This window comes from Mesocricetus auratus, unplaced genomic scaffold (genome assembly GCF_017639785.1).
Source record: "Mesocricetus auratus isolate SY011 unplaced genomic scaffold, BCM_Maur_2.0 Super-Scaffold_100019, whole genome shotgun sequence".
In the NCBI taxonomy this organism is placed as follows: Eukaryota; Metazoa; Chordata; class Mammalia; order Rodentia; family Cricetidae; genus Mesocricetus; species Mesocricetus auratus.
The window spans coordinates 31,245,382-31,265,837 of NW_024429200.1; the positions used below are offsets into that span (position 1 = coordinate 31,245,382).

General features: G+C 40.3%; 1 protein-coding gene across 3 annotated transcripts in view; it reads right to left on the bottom strand.

The window, feature by feature from the left end:
* Positions 1-680: 680 nt before the first annotated feature.
* The window catches only part of Umad1 (UBAP1-MVB12-associated (UMA) domain containing 1), a 148,816-nt gene continuing 129,040 nt past the window's right edge, over positions 681-20,456 (bottom strand). For all 3 annotated transcript variants that reach the window (XM_013122680.3, XM_021234604.2, XM_013122681.3), the window contains exon 4: positions 681-2,577. In XM_013122680.3, the coding sequence (XP_012978134.1) occupies positions 2,320-2,577 (258 nt within the window). In that variant the 3' untranslated portion in view covers positions 681-2,319. The remainder of the gene's footprint in view (positions 2,578-20,456) is intronic.

Below are 20,456 nucleotides of genomic sequence, written 5' to 3' on the forward strand. Positions count from 1 at the left end.
GAGTGCGCGCACACACACACACATAAAAATACACACACACACACACTCTCTTAAATATAATCTATTTACTCCATAAAATACTACTTGTATGTGTGTTTTCAGGGCTGACTGTTTGGCACTAGATAACAACTCGATGTGCACTTTTCTCCTGTTCCTGGCCTTTCTTAGTTGTCAGAAGTTCATTTCTTTTCTCTATCCAGTATGGCATGCTCATTGCTGTCATTGTTGTTTACTTCACATTTGGGCATTGACTACTTTTCAATTAAATATTACTAACTAGGTATTTTAAGTCCTCTAAATCTCTAGGCCTCAGTGTTCTAATATGGAGTTGGCTGGTGGATTTACAATGTTTGTTTTAGTGTTAAAATATTGCATGATTTATATACAGAATAACAAATTATCAACTTACAATGTATCTGTCAAAATGAGGTAATTAACACTACTGGTCTTTACTAAATTTTCTGATGATGGAGAACTATGTAGATATTCATACATTTCTCTCAAATCCTTTCAGTCTAATTCATTATCAGGACTAGTGAGCTTATCATTTTCAATGTTCCTAAGCTTACACAAAAGAGAAGATGTAGTATTCTCTACACAAACAATATACTTAATTCTTTGTGTTCTACAGAATCTATAACTTGCATTTAGATATTAATGATGCAATAGATGCCATTTTGTGGATATGAAAACAATCAAAACATTTATTTTAAACATGTATTTCACATTCTTTAAATAAAATTTTAAACAGTACTTATAAGCACATTTATAATATGGTAGACATAAATACAAATGAAATGTATAATTATAGAAATTTTCACATGTTTTAGACAAAAGAAGTATCTCTTTACATTAAGTTTTGAAAATACATTAACATGGTTACTTGAAAAGGATGTACTTTCACAAAAAGTGCTACAAAATGTTCACATTTGTGTCAATAATAAGGCATATTTCCTATGTAGATGCTTTATGATAACTATGTAAAGACCTAATTTAATCATTAACCTCACATGGTAAAGTTAATTGTAAATGAAGTACAATTTTCTCAGTACAAATATTCCTTTAACTTTAAACAACACAGTACTCTTTATCAGGGCCATACCACACCTATTAAATGAACATGCATAGTACATTGAAATTAAAATGATTCTTGTACTTTTCTGCACAGTGTTTAGTTTCCCCAATACTTTCTTTGTGAAAAAATATACTTAAAACTTTGGCACAGGATTAATAAATTATAACTAATTAAAATAAATGACAACTTTTTCATGGGATTAAAAAGTCTGTTACTATTTACCAAATCTCGTGTAGTTCATTAACCAATGTCAGTCCTGCCTAGTTTTATTTAGAATAAATAACAGATATTCAAGAAGGACAAGTCATATTTGGGCATCTGCCTACACTCTAAGGGGAAAGTAGTGAAATTGAGTGTGTTTACCAGTTAAACGCCGCCATCCGTACTGCGGCCAACAAGTCCATAAACAATTCTTATCAGCAATGCTATGTATCGTCATGAGATGTTTCCATTAGGAGGCAGAGACACAAGGGAATGCAGACCTCATAAACTGGGATCATATGTGGTAAGGAAGAAAAACCAACGAGGCAAAAGCAGGGAAAGCTCTTTGAGAACTGGTCCAAGAATACCCAGAGGGGACGTGAAGGGAACAGGGAGGGACAGAGACACCCTTCAGGAGCTTGGAGAGGGCCACATGGGTCTAAGCAAACCACGGTGTCCTCATTACAGCATTCTTGAATCAGCAAGCAGTCAATGATGTTTATGAGAAGTTTCAAATTTCCCTATCAGTGTGTCTAAACTGACATTGAAAAATTACGTTAACTGGAAGCTTTCTTTTGACCCCATTCCCAAACATTGTGGGAGCTGTTAAGGGAGTAATATCACAACCTCCTGTGAACCCCACACCACCTTCACACTTGCTATAGGCTCAGATTGCAGAGTGTTGGTAACCAGAGGAAAGGCTTGTTTCTTTTTCTGTGCTGTGTCTTCAGGGGCAGCAAAAACACTCTGTGCCTCCCTTATAATCTCAACAGCTTCACTTTTCTATCTGCCCGAGGGGGAAACACAGGTGGTCTGGATTCTTATTTTTTCCCAAAGTGACTTCCCTTTATTAAATTGTTGATATCAATTTTTATACAATTCACTTTATTCTGAAGAATAAACCATGAACATGATGTTACTTTATGATCCTGGCTTGCCTCAGGGCCTTCAAGGGTGAAATGACAAAGAACATCACACAGGTTCAATAAAATAGGCCAACGTTTTTTCTTTTAAAGCTGTTAAGGTATGCACAGGCACAAAGACTATGAATCACAGAGTACTGAATTTTCAAGAGTGAAATCGTACCAGAATCGGGACAGGTTGTCACCGCCATCGTAGGAGAGTAAGTGGTCAGGAAGGTCGCCGATGGTGCCCTGCACTGCCAGCACATGCGGGGCCAAAGTGAAGGGCACGTCACTCAGGAGCTCAGCTGTTAGGGAGCTGTTGTCCAGGGTCTGGCCTGCCTCGTTTCCTGTCTCAGGGCCTGCTACAGTCACACTGGATGTGTCTTCTTTGCCGCTCTAAAAATACATATATATTCAAAACATTTATAACGTATGAACTGTGGGGTTTGGTAGTGGTAAATGTAGTCTCAGTACATCAAAAAGCCTGGGGGATGTGTAATATATAAACACTGCCAGATCTGAACACAAGCATTTACTCATTTGAGAGATAAATCCATCCAAATCTCTGCAAGACTTAAAATTCCTATAGCCTGCTCTTACTTAGAGTAGCCACTCACAGCTCCCTTACACAAAAATTCATTCTAGTTATTTCCCTGACCCTGAGGTGTCCCCAGAGTCGGTCTCTGCTCCCACAAATCCTAAGGGTGCCTTCAGGCTCTGCTCCGTGCTCGGCTTTCCTGTGAAATGCTGCATCAGAGTTGTCCACTTCGGGACACCTATGAGGCAAACTGCCCAAGATCTCATTAGGTGTTCTGGTGTGTGCTCTCATCTGTGGCTACTCTATTTGCATTCTTCCTTTAAGTAGATGCTAGCTGGCATCCTTAAACCAAGTGATCTCTACAGCCCTTGCTTGACACAATGTACTTCTCTGTCGTGACACATACTTGAGGTTTACCTTTAGTGTGTACCACGAGTATGGGCTGGAACCAACATGTTATTGCACAAACTTTCAAATAAGTATTGAGTACCTTCCTCGATTTCTTTTCAATTGGCCTATCTTGTACACACTATTTTATCAAAAGGCATGCACTAATTAGGATGTTCAGAGCAGCATCCATCATACATCCAAACCCCAGAACTATAAATACTCATTAATAGTTTGAATGCACAGGAAATAAGAGTCTGTACATAGCAATGAAAATGAATGGCTTGTATTACAAGCAGCTGAAATGTAATGCGAATAATCTCAGAGAACAAAAATCATTTTCTTACCCTTCAACATCATGCAGAATAATTCTCATCTTCACAGAGATCTATCAGGCCCCTCTAAAACAGGCCTTAACCTGTTAACCCCAGCTACCCTGCCCTGGCCAACTCGTCTCCAATTCTACTAAAGCCTGGCTCTTGTTATTCATTCCCAGGCTGTTTCCACTGAGCTCGCTGCTTCTGCTCCTCTGTCCAGGAGGCTTTCCTCTCAGATCTGCACTGAGCTAGCCTGTCTTGGCCCATCTGTCATCTTCTGAGAGAGGTCTTTCCGCACTTCTTACTTAAACCGAACGCTACCCTCTCACCTCTACTCTGCATTCCCTGTCTCTCCTTTGTCTCTTAGCCCTTTACTGTCTTGTCATATGTCTCACTCTAATGATCCTCTCTCAGAATCAGGTTTTCTCTCCCATGCCCACAGCTATATCCCAAATGCCTTCATCTGTACCTAGTACCCAAGAATGTTTACTGCACTAATGAAAGCAGAGACTCAGCCTTGGTTCTAACCGTGACAGATGCTGACAGCTTCCTTGTTTAAGGAAAACTATTTTACATAAGAGGAACAGCATTTCTATCAGACCTTTTATTAAGTATACATTACACACAGGAAATTCATTGTCAGTGAATAAATCGCCAAATTCTCACAAACTGAATGGGCATGCGTAGGTAGCACTGTGATCAAGATACAGCACACACAGGACTCTTTTCTAGTCACAATCTAGTCCCCCCTCAGTCACCATCATGACTTCTAATAGTACTGAATGGTTGGATCTGTGTTTGGATTTTCAATGAATGTCACTATTCAGGATGGAAGCTTTTGCTTTGGGCTTCTTTCCATCAATATTTTGTGTCCATGGTGTATCAATACTGTTATGTATTGAATGAAAATACTTTAGGAATGTATTAGTGCAGAAGATGTATACTAAGTGAGATCTTAGGAGTCTTTTAGTTGTTATTTGATAGTGGACATTGGGTAGGGGGAAGGGTAGCCAGTAAAGGAATGGAGGAGATAGCTGGGAACAGACAGGTTGTCATGCTGACTAAGGTTGTAACAGCAAAGGTGAGATGAAATAATTGAATTCTGGATTGAGTTTGAGTGTAAATTCAACAGGCTGTGCTGGTGAAATAAGGTGGGTTAGGAACAAGATTGTAGTCAAGGATAAATCCAAAGTTCTTGGCCTGTCAATGGGAAGGATGGAGGCAACCAGTTACTGGGACAGAGGGGTGCTGTGAAGAGGTTTGGGCAGCATCACTGAAAGTTGACAGTGGAAGCCTGAAATGTCTGGAAACCATCAAGTAGAACTTTTAGTAGGAGGATATATGATCTCAGTCTGCAGTCGTGAGACCTGCCGGACAAGGTAGGGGTGAAGGACATTATTCCTAGGTGCTATACTGTACATGGGCAGAGACAGTTGGCCTTTGGAAAGGTGTATGGTGCCCAGGGAATCTTCTTTTCATGTTTGCTTTTATTATAAGATTGGAGAAATAGTTATAATGAGAATAAAAAGGCTTTTAAGAAAAAAATTCATGGAAGGTCAGTAGAAAAGGAAGTGTTTTCTTCCTCAGGTGTCCACAACAGTTTAGATCAAGGACCTTAAGAAACACTAGTCTAGGGAGTATGTGGAATCAACAAATCTTCTAAGTCATGCCTATTAATAGTGGTCTTATAATTTCATGAGAATATTTCTATATAATAACATTGTATAATAGTTTCAGAACAGTACTATTCCACTTACCCATCAACATAATCCCATAAACGTAAGATTATTTGATCCATATAACAATTTTACAAAATGGTATACAACACCAAAGACCTTTCTTATATCTGCAATGGAAACCAATAAATATACTATCCCCTGTTATGAGAAAGCTTATTACACAGATACAGGCATGTGGGGCACAGGTACTAACTCAACTCTAGCTGGTATTCTCAATGCTAAGTATACTGGGGCCAGTCAAATGCATGGAAAGTTGTGAAGAATGACAGTCATTCTAGACATGTAAAGGGCTTCAATATGTTCTGGCTTGTGTGGAAAAAACCGAAAAGGAAGCAGCATTTGTGTACATCATAAAACCCTCAAGATTACATATGTGCCAGGGTTTAGGTACCCAAAATCAAGATAGTAGAATAGTCATGAGCACAAGTTCTAGATCAGGCTATTGGAGTAGAAAGCCCAGAACAATAAGCAAATGGTCTTGGACTATCTAACTTCTCCTTTCTTTAGCTGGGTTGTCGGGCCAAGAACAGGCCTTTCCCTTGTTTCTCAATCTCAGTAGCAAATCCTTATCAGATTAGCTCATTTTATACTCTAACCAATCTTCCTCTCTCCCTTCCTCCTTCCCTCCTCTCTATTTCTTATTACATAGCTCTGGCTGTTCTAGAATTCACTAAGTAGACTAAGTTGTCCTCAAACTTACAGAGATGCTCTTGCCTCTGCCTCCCAAGTGCTGCGATTAAAGGCCTTTGTAACTACACCTGACAAACCACTTTTTTGCTCGTGCATAGAAAACTATTGTTTCATTAATTAAATTGTCCTTCCCAAGGGTACTCTTGAAATCTCCCCTCTCCACTAAGGAGGTGGAGTACTATGTGTTAACATTCTCCTTTCTAAACACAGAACTTTGAAGGCTTAACTCTTTAGCATAAGTATTCCCATTTGTGCTTTTACCAAGCCTCTTTCATTTCCTTTAAAAATCGTTCTTATCTGGCAAACAGTTTCCTAGAAGGAAAGAATATACCAAACCACATCTGATACTATAAAGAACTTGGCATATGTGACATCTTGTTCCGGTTGTCCTGACAAAGCAGCCATTTGGGCCCCAGTCCTCCAGTCTGTACAATGAGTGATAAGAGGTGAAATGATTGAAAATGGTGGTGATGACAAAGAGAGCAACCATCATGTACTGAACATGTGCCCGATGCCAGGCTCTACCCAAGCTGCTCTGAAGGCGTTCACTCACTGATGTCTTGTCGTGGCCCTACAGGGTACGTGCTATGTGAAAGGTAAGATGACAATGAGACAGGATGTTTAAGGAAGATGTCTCAATACACACAGAATGTCACTAGTGAACTGGAGAATCAAGCCAATGGTCTCTCAATAATCTGTTCTATGAACCTATACATTTCAGACGTGCTCCGCAAAGACACCAGATCAACTTGAAGCGACAGTTTATGAGATAATATCAGAAAAGCAAAGACAATAATCACTAAATAGCATACCTTGGCTTACCCTAGGAGGAAAAAAAGATTCTAACGTCTTTTACTGTTAGGAAGAAAGGACAGGGAAAACATCCTGCAGACAGACTAAAAAGAGATGGAAAAGCAACCTGAATTTAAGATAAATGCACCCCATGGGAACAAGTCTACCAGCAGTCTGGATAAACCATGGGAAAAACGGGGACAGTGGAAGACTCCGAGCTGATGACGGCTGAGGCAGATAGCAAAGCATGTGGGAATGCTGCTCCACAGTAGTTCTTCTGTCTTTGCACAAGCCTGAAATTTTTCCTAAATCTAAGTTCTGAACGTTTTATTTAGTTAAAAAAAATACCAGTAGCAGTAATCTACCAAATGCCTCTTAAACCGATCTAAATTTCAGCTGTGCTGGATGGATGGCTCCAGCCTCCATCTCTTAACAGTTGGCTTAGTACCATGTTCCAGTCTCCAAGGAGGCTGCCTGCCCTCTTGGCAGCAGGGTGAGTGCCATGGTGCAGCTGCTGTTGGCATGCTGAGAGCTGGAAGGAGAGAAATTATGAGGCAAAACAAGAGTAAGTCGCAAAGAAAATGTGAGTCAAAATTCAAGGGCCCCATACCAGCTAAACCAGATCACTAAGCCCCTAGCTTGGCAGCTCTTGGAGGTAGAGGTGGGGGCTGAGGGCTGGAACAGGTGCACCGGTTCTCTGCAGAAAGCAACCCTCACTCAGACACCAGTCTTGTGATTTTTTTTTACATTTGCATAATGAAATGGATCTTTACTGGGAAGAATTAGTATGTTAACTACAATGGGGCAGAAGAAAAGAATCAATTAGCCTTTTGGTTAATAGCCAAATTGCAGAAAACGATTTCAAACACGATGTTCATACAGCAGATTCACTGCTCTGTGATTTGTCCTGCTCATAGAAATGGCGCTGGGTCATGGTTCCAGGCGCTAGGTTCTGTCATCGGGCGTCGACACTTCCTTTCAAAGGCAGTATTTTCCCTCATATTGTTAAAGATGAGTAAGTGGTGCCAGGCTTTGTTTTTAATCTCACAGAGAAAATTAATGTCCTTATCTATATTACTGACAACCATGTTTATAACAACCTGTCTTCCTTTGTTTGTGTAAAAACAATTTCTTGGCCATCAGGTAACCTGTTAAGAACTGGCTGACCAAATTTCCTTGAGTTCCTTCTGATAAAAAGGTTTATAGGCACTATTCTGCCTTTTCTACTGCAAAAGGGTCATAAAAATTCATGAAGTTCCATCTGAAGAGTCTTCTAAAAGACTGAGAAAAAAAATACTCCAAGAATATAAGGCATCTAACTCTTTTCAGGAAAGGCTTAGAGAAACACAGTTACTTCCCCAAGCAGCAGACAGCTGGTGGCATCCTCATGAACCTGTCCTAGGTGTTGGAGCAAGGAACTTCAGGTTTTGAACAGACAACTACATTTTCCCCAGCACAAAAGTCCACTTACTACCATGGAGTCTACTGGGAGTCACCAGCCTGGCAAAGTCACTGACACTCATGTATTTACTCATGCCCAAGCAAACTGTGAATGTTGGTTAATACAAACTCACTACACTTAGCACTCTGGGCAGCTGCCTGCCCTTTTCTCCAATCCATGCTTTAGACAGAGATCAAAGAGGGGGGCCTCGAAGAACAAAATATTGATGCACTCAAATTGAAAAATCACCCTCCACCAATATAGCAACACAGCTCATTGAAAGAATATGAAACCAGGTGTAAACCAAAGCAGGTAACCCTGTGAGGCATCGTTCTAGGACACAAGACACACAGAGTAAAGGCACTACCAGGCCTTCCGTGTCTTTAAACTGTAATGTCTATAAATAAAATTCTTTGAACAGTAGCTTGAACAAGCAACAGTGTCATTTTATCACCCACGATAGCCATCCATGCTATTCTGGCTTCGGCTGGTATCTGCTTTCATTACATCAGCTGGTGGGGTGAGGTACAGGGGCAAATCTGAGTTAGAGGCACCAGGGGACAGAGGTCAGAAGGTGACACAAGCTACAGCACAGATAAGAAGGGTTTCAAGCTGCTGTTGCCACCGCCTCTTTTTTTTTCAAGCCCGTTGCTAATGAATGTCTGTCTGGCTACAAAAAGTGCCAGAGGATGCATTTTTCTTTGCCACTTGCGACTCTGGATAAATTATCTTCTAAAAGCAGAGGCTGTTTTCTATCTTTCTGACAATTTGTAATGAGGAGAACATTGCCTGATAGAATATGTGCCCAATCAACATTTTAAATTAAACTAAACCTGCCCCCCCCATTTCTCAGGTGCTCTTGATTCGGAATTGATTCTTACTCATCGTTTTGCTATTAGAAGTAGAATCCAGAGACTCAAGCCTGAGAAAAATGTGCTCACCCTTGCCTCCCACCTAGACTCGGTTTTAATTGAGCAGTTAGGTGAAACAGGCAAAAGTCTAGAACATTTTGCCACAGAAACAAATAAATTAGGCAGGAGAGAATAACCCACAAAAAACCATGTTTTCTATGTGGCCTGAGCACTAACTCCTTGGGGTTAGATATCCTAGGCCAAGGAGCTGGTTTCAGTAGCAGCCTGAAGGTTGGGTCCTGATTCTAAGAGTGGGGGCTGGGGAGATGTGGTTCTCTCAGTTCTCTCTCCTTTTCTTGGTGTCTGGTGTCACGTTAGCTCTATTCTTTAGCTCTATTTTTCAGTATATGGGTTTTTTTTCATTTTTTCCTTCTACCGGCTTGAGTTTCCTGCATGTCTCATCTTCCTTGAAACAGAGGAAGAAGGAGGAGGAAGAGGAGGAGAAGGAGAAGGAGGAGAAGAAGGAGAGGGAGGAGGAGGAGGAGGAGAAGGAGGAGAAGAAGAAGGAGAAGGAGGAGGAGGAGGAAGAGAAGGAGGAAGAGGAGAAGAAGAAGGAGGAGGAGGAGGAGGAGGAGGAGGAGGAGAAGAAGAAGAAGAAGAAGAAGAAGAAGAAGAAGAAGAAGAAGAAGAAGAAGAATCTGCCACCCACCCTCTTAGACCTCCAGCTCAGTGTGCTCCAGTGCAGAGGGAAGTAAGCAGGCTTCTGCTGGCTTCTGCAATCTGCTCCATGCATTCCTGGAAAAGCGGCTTTTCTGAAGCTGAAAACTCATCTATGCCAGCTCACTTGACCACGGTGGCGCGGGCAGAGGAGACAGAAGCTTTCAGGAAAGGAGCGAGGCAAGGGCAGGGCATTCAGAGTGGAGTCCTGCTTCCATGCTGCCTCTTAGCACAAAGGGCTGACCCGACCAAACGTTTTCTTTTTCTTTTTCAAAGCAGGTTTAAAGTTACTTTATACAAAGTAATGATGTCCAGCCTGAAGACATCTCACATTTCCCCAGCGGGCCTCCTCGTCATTCTTTACAGCACGTATGTCACCTTTCTCCTCTTTCCTGGCCCTAGATCACCTTCTCACTCCTGGGCAGCTGCAGCAGGCTTCTCTGATGAAAGGGGAACTCTGAGTGAGGATTACCTCCCTCTGCTGTGGCCAGAAGCATATCTGGGTTTGCATCTGGACTCTGGTCCAGAGCTAACTGCTTACTGACTCTGCTGGTTCACACTGTCCCAGTTCTAGCAAGACACTCTGCCCAAAAGGAGGCATCTTTGAGTAGTTCTTTCCTTTAAGCCTTTAATGAGATGGTCCTCACGTCCATCACTCATCAGAGTCACCTCGTTAGTTTTCTAGAGGAAGGATAGTTGCTGACACTGGCTGTCAGCCATTCATTCGCCCCTAACACACTGAATTCCCGGGCTTCCCTGTCTGCTCTGATTTCACTAGTAATTACTCAGGTGTCTGTAAGTGCTAATCGCCTATGGCCTGTTTACACACTCAGGGCTATCGGCTCCCTTTCTGAGCTTTGAGACCTTGGCTCCCCTGATGTTTCTCAGCTTCACCTTTGCAGTTCCTCCTCTCTGATTTCTGAAAAGACAGTCTTCTCAAGAGTTGCACGTCCTCTGCTCTTTCATTCCTCATAATCTCAGCACACTTTTCGGATGAACTCTCTCTGACACCAACTGCCCTACTCTTCCACGCTCAAAAGCTCGACAGAAACACGCACTCCTGGACGTGGGTACTGGTCTTCCCTCAGATCCCTGTCAAGGTCATACAAGGCCCACACATTTGCATACCTCTGCTGTGCAGACTCCTTTGGAATCCCCCAGGCCATCTTAAAATCAACAGAGAGCTTATCGCTTTTCCAAACTTAATGCTTTTCTAGTATTTTCTATACTACTGCATAATCTCATACAAACGTTTTACTGGTGATGCTTACATAGAAATTATGGATAGTTTTTTTTAAAGAGTCTGACTACATTAACCTAACCAAAGCCTTCCAATAAAAGGCAATCAGTAAATCAGGTCTCCTGACAGGTGTGTGTGTGATGTATTTTATTTAAAGGACTTCGTTTAGCCAGCTCTCTATGCATAAGTGCCATTTGGGTGGAAGGTGAAGGTTCAAAAATACGGACTGTGCAATTACAGAAACAAGAGTTTAGGTTAACAGTTAGACTAAGCATTTTATGCTGACTTAAATCTACGAAGCTGACATGTGGCCATGTTTAGAGAACCACAGAAACTGACCCAAGTCAAGGTTACAAAACAGCTCGTTCTTTTACGTAGAAATTCTTCAAGCTTATTATGTACACCCGGGTTTGAAGAATTTGATATCCCCTATTAGTCACACCGCATTCTATTTAACTTCCCATTTATACAGCCTTATTTATTTTGAATATCTTCTTCAGCCTGTAATGTAACAGGATCACATTTTTTCCAGATAATTCCAAAGGACAATAATGAAAGATGATCTTGTACACCACTGTAAACTGAATATAAATCTCGCTCAATGAATGGTTTTCATAAAATATTTTGTGTGCATATATAATAAACTAGAAAATAAACAGATACTTTGTATTTTTGATACTTTCTATTTTTAAACTCAGAAGAAAATTTTTACGTTATACTCATCTGGATATATATATTGAATAAACACAATTTATATATTAGTAGAATAGAAATATCAAATATAGCCAGAAATAAAAAAATGTAAATGTAAAAGTACTAAACAATAATTACTTTTGTTCTTTTCATCTATAGTTGACAGGATGAACACCTGAGATTCATAAACCAGGTAAATAGTTTTCAGAACACTTAAATGTTATGACATATATTAATTAATGTAATTAGTTAATGCCATGTCTATTATTTGAGGACAAAGTTAATCTGCTCTGCTGGTTTAACTTATTCTGGAGGTTTATGCTGCCGTTGTTTCATTATTATGAAAAACATAAATGTACTATTTTAAATATTAACAGAGAACTGTCATATTTTTAACCAGAATTCAAATGCAATTATCAAGAGGATGTTATGTTCACCCTGCAGAAAATACAAAATCTGGAAAATAAGTTAACCCTGCTGTTCTCTGCATGTACTGCCGTATAAGTACCACGCGCTAACCGATTGCGCCACTGGAGCTCCAACCCTGCAGTTCTAATCTCAGAAAATTAGTAATTCTTCAACAAATAGGACAATTAGTTAGAAATGAAAAAAATCCTATTTTCTTTGTGATTTGAATTTGATGGTGTGGACAAGTCCACACACTTGGAAACATTGCAGCCAGTGAATTTAAACTGTGTGGTTAGGTTTTTATTTATTTTTTTCATTTAGTGTGTGTGTGTGTGTGTGTGTGTGAGATATGGGATGGATAGGTCAGAGGATGACTTGTGGGATTCGTTGTTTGGCAGCAAGTGTCTTTCTCCACTGAGCCATCTTGCTGACCCACACTGTGCATTTCATATATGCACGGATGTGAAAGCAGATTAAGTCACAGCACCACGCTTACAGACATCCTCAGGCAGGCTAATAAACCCACCACTGAACACACGAGTGAGAGTGTTACTTGCACTCGCTGCTGAGCCTTGCCCAGAAATCCCCTAGAAAAACAATGTTTGGCAAACGGAAGAGGTGAGCAGAAAGCTGTGTTGTTTGACCTTGGCTCTCATTTTCAAACAGGTTATATTTCAAAATAGAAGATGGGGTTGGAAAAGTAAATACAGCTGTGTTTTCTCCACCCCTGTGTGAGAATGAAGGAGCCATTCAGAATGGAAGGAGGCCCAGTGGCTCCTTGAGTGTATAGTCAGAACTCAAAGGAGTGGACTATTATTTCACGTCACAGAGAACTTAGGTCAGCATTGCTTTCCTACTGTAGCGAAATACGCACGACATACCGTTTCCTATCTTACCTCCCTTTAAAAGTATCAGTGAGACACAAAGTCCCTACGCCTTATACAGTCATCACCGCTTCCCACTGCTAGAACTGTCATTATCTCACACGATACTTTGCCCATTAAACAAACGACTCCTCGGTCTTCTTTTCTCTGAGCCCACAGGTATCTCTACTAAGCTTTTCATTTTTAGTCCTATGAATTAGTTTATTCTAGGAGTCTTATGTGAATGGCATTACAAGGTAATTGTCCTTTGTGAGTGGTAACTTGTATCAGTGCATCTCCAAGGTTGAATAATATTCCATAGGATGCATATGGTACACTTGGTTTATCATCCAGCTGATGAGGGAAATTTGGATATTTATAATCTTTTGGATTTTTAGGTAAGAGAATAATCAACTAGGTGGACATCTGGGAAACAATTCCAACAGGGATATAGGAGCCAGTGGTAAAGAAACCCTGAGTATTTAAGAATGGGGAGGTCAGGGAACAAGAACTTCAGGTGTGGGCTTGTCCCCGCTTGCACTAAAGTTATTGTATATTTCTCTAAAATATACTTTGCTTGACTTAAAAATCATAACGTTTTTGTAACTGAATATCTTGAGAATTAAAATATATACATAAGTGAAACCATTTCAATCTTGCTTGAGGTAGTTCACAATCCCTAACCATTCTGGCCACAGCGACAGTGTGTGCTGGGTTCTTCTCTGAGTTGCTTTCAGGTACAGGATGAGACTACCTGCTCTTGAGCAAAGTCCACCCCGTAAAAACAATGGTGTCAATAATGCTAACAATGGATTGAACATGAGCCAAACAGGTCTCACAATATGAGAGAAAGCATAGTAGAGATACCTGTGGGCTCAGAGAAAAGAAGACTGAGGAGTCGTTTGTTTAATGGGCAAAGTATCGTGTGAGATAATGACAGTTCTAGCAGTGGGAAGTGGTGATGACTGTATAAGGTGTAGGGACTTTGTGTCTCACTGATACTTTTAAAGGGAGGTAAGATGGGAAACGGTATGTCGTGCGTATTTCGCTACAGTAAGAAAGCAATGCTGACCTGAGTTCTCTGCGAGGACAGTTTTGTATACTTCAAAAATCACAAGGCTTTACCAGAGTAATAATAATCTTTCTATAAAGTGATGTGGAACTTCTCAAAGAAAAATATTCCTTATCATGAGAAAATGCTTCCAAATCAATAACTGTAAACCACAAATGTATAAATGACTCATGGTTATCTTTCCACAGGATCCCCACTGTTTCAGAGAGAGAATGGAATGATTGAGAGGTATACCATTGCTCGTGGATTTCTAGTTGAAAAGCACTACTTGGGCCTGCTTGCTGCTTAGCCACAGGGCTTCAGCAAGGTTCCCAACCTTCCTGGTTCCCAGTCAGTTCTCTGAAATGTAGGATAGCTAGAGCAGACGAACCAGCAGCAAGGAGCCACAATCTCAAGAGCATTAGAATCTGAGCTCTTCTTGACAGGATCCCCAGGGAAACAACTTTTAATCAATGCAACTGGGAACTGCAGGAGCAATGGCTGAGGAGTGTGTATCTTGAGAACAGAACTCCAAAGTTATGAAAAGAATTTCTATAATGGAAGAATGCCCAGCTTTAGAGTGTTCTCGAATATGTAAGAAATAAACACTTAGCTAATGAGAAGAATGACAGGCATCTGCCACTTTTTTCAGAAGTTATTGCTTAAAAGCCACCTCTTAAAGGATTTAAGAACTTGAAATGTATTTTCTCAGAGATGAGATTATATATATTTGTAATAGATAAACATTATATAAAAATTTTAATACAGTTTTATGACCAGAAAAGAACAACCATACTAAGTATATTAAAACAATCACGAATGTCATTGTCTGAAAATAGCAAATTCAATTTGAAGTAGTTGAAATTTGGGGCCAAATCTGAAAGGAGTTTTGGAGCTCTTTCTGGATTGCTGACCCTAGTATGCTGGGAGCTGGTATCTCCATTAGAAATGTTCCAGGGAATCTGGAGAGTTGTATTAAGATGCTTTTGTTTTCTACCCAGTGGGAAGATGAAAAAGTGGAATTTTCCTACGATAATTGCAAAGTCTGGAGAGAGAAAGGAAAAAGAAACGTTCATATACATGAAAGTAAGCATATATTGCTCTTCTAGAGGACCCAAATTCTATTCCCACCACCATGCCAGGTGGCTCATAATGGTCTGTTGTGGGGATCCTATGTCTCTGGTCTCAGTGGACACCTGGACTCATGTACACATATCTAAATATATAACATAATGTAAAAATAAGAAAAAGTAAATGCAGAGACAGAGAGAGAGACAGAGAGAGGCAGAGAGAGAGAGGAGAGAGAGAGAGAGAGAGAGAGGCAAACAAGCAAGCATGCGCATGCGCACACGTCACTGGAGGCTAAAACAACTACTCCTTAGAAGGGAAAGAGTGGACATAATCCAGCTGCTGGCTGACAGAGCTAGAAACGTGATAGGGAAGGCACTCACACTTCTTTTCCATCACAGTCAGCTTTGTTTCCATGACGGCTGGACCAGCGAATAGAGAGGCTAGGAGCTGGGTGGATGGCAGGAAGAAACATCATCACACAAGGCGCTAGCTAGGTCCCAGGTGTGCATGTGGTGTTTGATACCCGAATGACGGCTTTCAAAGGCTTGGGATTTCATCAGTTTGTAGGCAGCCACTTTCAGAACCTTCCTAAGAACAGAGTTTCCTTCTACCGTCTGGAAATAAATGCTACAGTTTCACCTGCTAAATTGACCTAAAAGTGTACACTTACAATTTCTAAAAGTGCTCTTAAATGTACAGAAACCACATTTAGAGTCAAATAAGGAGTCCTGCTTTCCTTCCCTTGCCCTTCGCAGGTGAGCTGATGATGGGAATTCTCCGAAGACACTAAATAATTTACAGTCTCGCCATGAAGCTGGAAATTCAGCAATTTAGAGACAGCACTCTGACATACTGTTAAGAAGTGTTATTATATTAGCTGTTACTGAATCTGGTTTTACTAACTTTACCCTGGGTAGGCTGTACGGCAGGCTGATTTCCAGGATCGCAGGCATTAGCTCGCACTGAATGGCACTTACTTGCCAGTCGTCTTAGATAACGTATCTCATTGAGTTTTCTTTGTGTGGTAGGCACCATTTTAATCTCTCTTGAAGCAGACAGGGGATGCTGGAGCGCAAAGAAACCACACACTCAACTAGGGGACCATATGCTTCCCCCACCCCCATTCTCTGGAGCTCCCCTCATCTGACCTGTGGGAGGAAACACTGCCTTTGGAAGGCAGTGCGCTTGCTCCTGAAGTCCCCACAGTATCTCCTACAGGAGGTTACAAAATACTTTCTCTTCTCTCAAAAGCAAAGGCGGCACATACAATGTAGAGGAAACCAGGTTTTTTTGGGGGGTGGGGTGGGTGTTGTATTATGTATCATTTTATATCCAGCTGGATATGCTAATTCTATGCAGATCTTAGAAACCCTGAAATTACATACTGTTTAGACTATTTTAATCCCTGAAAGCACCGCTGTGATCCCTGAATAATGTATTTTTAAAATAACTGCTTTACCTTCACCAAATATATTCAGTTAAATTTAAGAACTTAAAGTGACAGCACACTGCTCTTTGTTCAGGAAGATGATTCTTCCTAAGGCAAGCCCTGTGTGGTTAATTGTCCAGCAACTGGCACTGACTACATTATACTGCCCACATTTTCTAGCCCACAGCACTTGTGGGACAAGGGCAAGAAGGTGCCAGATGGCTAGGACTTGGGCTGCAATCTGTTCTTAGGAAGGGGAAGATGCTGTCCCTTTAATAGGTTCAAACACAAGCCCTAGGCTCATTTAACATGGTTCTTGTACTCTCTAAGCTAACAGATGATATCAGAGACTAGAAAGGGGAATAAGAACATTTCCCGAACTGTATACAGTTGCAAGTTTCTGGGCGGACCTAAAAGAGGAAGTACATCATCACTATTTATGCTCAGACCAGCACAAAGGAAAGCGGTGCTTTCCCATTCGAAGAGCACAACTGACTGCTTGGGGGACCACAAGCATATACATCACTTCCTATTAACTGCTCTGAACTAAACTCCAAAGGAAAAAAAATGGTAAGAGTGATAAAGTTCAAGATAGAAATAGCACTGTGATTGCTTAAAAGATATAAAACTAGTTAGGATCTGGAGATGGAGAGATGGCTCAGTGGTTAGGAGCACTGGCTGCTCTTCCAGAGGTTCTGAGATCAATTCCAGCAACCACATGATGGCTCACAACCATCCATAATGAGATCTGGTACCCTCTTCTGACCTGCAGGAATACATACAGACAGAACACTGTATACATAATATGTAAGTAAATCTTTTTTTTAAAATAGGATCATAAAACAGAAAAAGTAAAATGAATTTCAAGTTGAAACAACCTTAAGATTCTGAGTGAATAATCACTTAGGAGGAGAAACAGAAAATATCTTTACTTGTGCAAAAACATTTTCAGTTGGTGTTCCTTCAATTCCAGTAACCAAAAAGTTCACTTTCTTTGAAAAGAGAGTGACAGACAGTACACATAAAAATACTTACAAAATTTACAGCATAAGTTTTATACTGGCTCCTAACAATGAGCTCTGGGCCAACTCTTTTAGGGAAAATTAATGTGATACACTAGACCAATAAAACAAAAGTCATGTTATTTCCGTGCATTGTCATCTCAGGAAATCAGGTTCACAATAACCCATCATCAGTGTGGTATGTGTGTGTGTCTGTGCGTGTGTGTGTTTACATGTGTGCACACACTCACACATGCGTGTGAATTCGTGTGAGTGTGGGAGTTTGTAAGCCACATAGCACATGTGGAAGTCACAATACAACCTTGAGTGTCATCCTTGTTTTCCATTCTACTCGAGACAGGGTTTCTCTTGTATTGATTTTTCTTTGTAGCAATAGAACAGTGATGAAGAAAGTTGCACAATGTGTTTGTATTTTAAGTTGTCATTTCAAAAATAACTAAAATAAAGGTTTATATAGGTTTATAACTAAAAAGTTATAGTAGGCTAAGGTTAATTTGTCACTGATGAAAAATACTTGAGTCCATTTATCACAGTCTAAGTGCACAGCACCTACAGCCTATGGCAGGAACAGTTAGATACACTGTTCAGTTACTTACTCCCCAACTCACACAGAGAAACTTCCAGTTCTGTGATGGCCACTCACGGTGAGCACCTAAACAGGTACGTAATTTTGAAACTTTGGTAGTACAGTTTTGACGTGTCTTTTTGATGTTGAGGTACACTGTGTTATAACTCCCAACAGCACTCAGCACAATAGCATACTGGGCAGGTCTGTAGTCTGGGAGCAACAGGCAATACTACTGCTTAGGTATGTAGAGGCTTGTACAAGCTAAGCTTGCTGAGGACACAGCACTTACTGATGCAGTATACAGAACATGCTCCTGGTGTTAAGGGACACATGGGTCTATGTCTGTACATTGTCACAAATAACCCAGAAATAAAAGTAACACAAAGCTGCATTTACAATGTTATCAAAATCAGTTTCCAATACTTAGGAACCTTTTAATAGAAGCACATTTTTGGTTGTGAGCCTAGCCTTTAACGGCTGAGCTATCCCTCCAGCCCAATTCACATTCTGAAAAATATAAAGGATTTTGGAAAAAATTAAAGACCTGAGCAAATAAATGTAAGACTGTGTCACATTCATGGACCAAAGGTGCAACTGGAAGACGAGCGCCTTCAGTTGAGCTTCAGAAGCATTGCTCCCACATCAAAGTTACAGTGGCTTTCTTGTGACAGAGTCTACGGGCATATGGACTTTCCAGAGACTAAGTCACCAAAACAATTGTGGAAAAGAAATACAAAGTTGAGATTTCTAATTTCAAAACTGCAATAGTTAAGAGTGTCCCTTGACAATGGGCAAGGAGACAGATCAATGGAATAAAATTCAAAGTCTGGAAACAAACCCATATGACAACAGACACGTAGTTATTCACAAGCGTGTTCTGTGCCATGGAGGAACAAGTGTTTTCAGCATTTAATGCTGGAATAGTTTTACGCTCATAAGAAAAAAAAAACCTGGAGCCCTGTATCACATTACATACAAAAAAATAGGTCAAAGTAAACCAAAGGTCCATAAAAGCTCAACTATAAAACTATTAGAAGAAAATGTAGAAGCTTCCTGACCTCCAGTTTCACACTGGAACCTTAGCTAAAACACCCTGGTATAAACCAAACCAGCAAAAGAATTGATTAGGATATTTTTCAACGTATTACCCAATTAAGAAAGTAATTGCTATGAGTTTCAGATACTCTTTGGAATCAATAATAAAGTAGTTGTTAGTGCTTTAAAAATAAGTTTATCCAGGCATGGTGACTCATGCTTTTATTCCAGCACTCAGGAGGTAAATGGATCTCTTGAATTTGAGACCAGCCTTGTCTATACAACGAGCCTACATAGAGAGCTCCTGTCTCAAAAAATCCAAAATAAATAATAAAAATAACTTTTAGCATTTGTGTGTTAATAGTCTCTCTGTCATTTTCCTGTAATTATTTATTTTAGTAAAATCTGTCAAAGCAGCTGGGGAGATGCTCAACCGTTAAGAGCACTGACTGCTCTTCCAGAGGACCCAGATTCCATTCCACATGGCAGATCATAACTGTCTGTGACTCCAGTTCCTGAGGATCTGACACCCTCTTGTAAGGTTTCCTCAGGTATCATCAGGTATGCAAGTGGTACACAGCCATACAACCTGTGACAATAAGGGCACTATCAAAAAAGAGAACAGCAGATGAAAATATTTGTGAGCCATTTATTTAGTAAAGGAATTACATCTGTATATATTTTTAAAGATTTTTGTTTTGTGTGTGGGAGTGTTCGTCTGTATGTATATCTATGTACCATGTGTGCCTGTGGCCCAGGGTCCTTCACAAAAGCATCAAGTGCTCCTAACTACTGAGGTGTCTCCCCAACCCACATCTGTATCTTTAAAAAACTTACTTAATAAGGCAAAGACAACCTATTTGATAAAGCAAGGCTCCAAGTAAATATTTCTCCCAAGCATATGTGCAAATAAATAGTAAATAAATAAATAAATAAAAATAAAGTAAACAAATGTTGGTTACGCGTCATCAGGAAATGCAAAAGTAAACCACAGTAAGATATGACTTCACACCTCAGAGTGACAATCAAAATGCCAGAAAATAACAACTGTTGGCCAGGAAGTAGAGAAATCAGTGATGTCCTACACTGCTAGCAGAAACATAAATGGTGTAGCCACTTTGGAAAACAAGTCTGACCATTTCTCAAGTGGTTAGTCACAATTATACCAAATCCAGCAATTCACTCCTAACAGATCAATATGAACAGTTACACAACTGTTCATGGGTGTTATTCAAAGAGTTCAAAGGAGAAATAATCCAAATCCTCACAAAGTGATGAACAGTTAAATAAAAGTACTATATCTACACAAGAGAATATTATATAGCAATAAAAAATTAAAAGGAAATGAAATACTATTTTAGCACAGGAACTTAATGATATTGTACCAAAGGAGGAAAAAGGCAAGCGCTATGTACTGTACGAT